The 2,140-nt window shown below is 34.0% G+C and overlaps 1 protein-coding gene across 1 annotated transcript in view; it reads left to right on the top strand.

Annotated features, from left to right (window-relative positions):
* The window catches only part of LOC106868020 (ammonium transporter Rh type B), a 57,139-nt gene that overhangs the window by 16,315 nt on the left and 38,684 nt on the right, over positions 1–2,140 (top strand). Inside the window, exon 2 of the mRNA XM_014913116.2 lies at positions 210–390. Coding sequence (XP_014768602.2) covers positions 270–390 — 121 coding nt within the window. The 5' untranslated portion in view covers positions 210–269. The remainder of the gene's footprint in view (positions 1–209; positions 391–2,140) is intronic.

Below are 2,140 nucleotides of genomic sequence, written 5' to 3'. Positions count from 1 at the left end.
AACAATTTGAAAAACCTACACGACTAGGTGAAAAGCGCTTCATTTAATATGTGACATTAATAAAAATCTGTAAATGTACAAACATCCAGATTTCTGAGTACCTTAATTAAAAAATTTTTTTCTATATAATTTCTGTACATCACCTCCAAACCTTCAAATATATATATATATATATATATATATATATATAATTAAAATATTATTTGCAGTGATTACGAAATCATCAAGGAACTTAGTGTAGCTGAAAAGGAAGGAGGCAGAAGAATAAGATGAAGTGGTTCCGAGGAAAATTAAGCCTTATGTTGCTAATTCTTCAAATAATGTTTATTTTAATATTCGGAGTATTGGCAAAATACAAAAACCCTAACGATGGAGCAGTAGACTATGGCAGTAAGTTACTTATTATTTTATTTCTTTTTGCTATATGTCTAACTTAAATTGTTTATTCAGAAAATTAACTCATCAATTCTTGTCTACTCGTCTGTCCTGAAAGCCTTTCTTTCTCTGTCTATTTCATTATTTCCTTGTCCATGCCTATTTCTACGTACACGCACACACGCACTCACACATCCACCGACACACACTCACACACACACACACACTTTGATTGTTAACGCTGAGAGATAAGAGGAAGATATTATTATGTTGTGTGGTTAGTTGAAGAAAGAGGCAGAAAGTAGAAAGCGAGAGATGTAAACAGGTTCACTGCAGGGGCATGTGGTATAGTTAAAGTAAGAGGCAAAGTGAGAGAGAGAGAGAGTTGACTGAAAGGAATGAGAGAGTGAAAAGCAGTTGCTTGATTTTAAACGTAGTATGATAGAATAGAAGCAGGTTCCGTAGAAATGTCAGGGTAAATATGAAATTTTTAGATGATTGGAAGTTTATAAAGAACCTTAAAAATTAGTGTTCCTATTGAAATTTTTTTACTCTGCATTATTTTCATTAAAAAAAAAACATTCAGTTCTTCTGGATAAGGTTGTAAGTGACGGAGTTTGACTTTCTCATTAACTCTGCTCCTCTTTACAGCGATGCCTGTATTGTCGGAACTATTCAAGAAGTGTGGTCCCGGTAAATAAAACACAAAGTAAATAAAACACGAAGTAAATAAAACACAAAGTAAATAATATTGTTTTGTTGAATCTTCCCCATCTTACTCTTAAAACGTCGTTTTACGTTCTTCTAGGGTGTGTTTTGGTGTCATCTATTTCAGTAATCCCATTGTACGACGCACTCCAACAATCAGAATATTTCTATAAATAAATTTTTTAATAAGTTGTAGAAGAGTTTCAGAAGAATGGTCAGGTACAAAGACTAAACACCTATTTTTATCCTCTCTATCCCATCCTCCGTTGTATTTGCGCTTGCACATCATAGATTCATCTATTTCTACGATGTGCCCAAGTCCACCAATTTGGTAGGGGTTAAGCAAAAGATAATTCCTTGTAATGTCCCTCATGTACTGATACCATTGAACAACCAGTAGATTTTGAAAGACCGACTCTTTACCAAAAACAGGTAGTGTATAATTTATTTACTTTGTTTTAAAAAATTATTTACTTTGTTTAGAAAAAAAACCCTCATACATGTTTTGCGCATGACGCGCATTCGCGCTAGGTAGTCGTAGGATCGACTAGTCACGACTAGCTAGCGTGGATGCGCGACTACGCGAGTGAACGCACCGAGACCACTCTTCTTGAATAGTACTTATATTGTCTTATTTCTTCTCTTGTTAGCTTACATCGTTTGACATCCATATTTTATAAACAACTATCAATTTTCATGCGATCAGACGATAGATAATTGCACTCATGAGCATGCGTTAAGTGATAGGCGATATAAAAAAATTACGTTTCACTATCCATTCACCACAATCACCACCACATGACACCGTAATGTGTCTTTCTCCGCATCTCACTCACAAAATAACTGCCCCTACTCTCTTTATTTTTTTTTTAAACTCAGCATCAGAACATCATCCCTCTACTAAACAATGTATTTCTAACTCTCTTTCTCTTCACCTCTCCTTTCAACTAATCACATGATGGTGTAACGCACCGGTCTTAGTGTATTGATATATAGATATAGATGCAAATACATATATACATACTTACATATATATATATATATAATTTTCATATAT

Source organism: Octopus bimaculoides, chromosome 20, assembly GCF_001194135.2.
Source record: "Octopus bimaculoides isolate UCB-OBI-ISO-001 chromosome 20, ASM119413v2, whole genome shotgun sequence".
Classification (NCBI taxonomy): Eukaryota; Metazoa; Mollusca; class Cephalopoda; order Octopoda; family Octopodidae; genus Octopus; species Octopus bimaculoides.
The sequence above is the reverse complement of the archived record's forward strand: the minus strand, read 5'-3'. Positions and strand labels throughout refer to the sequence as shown.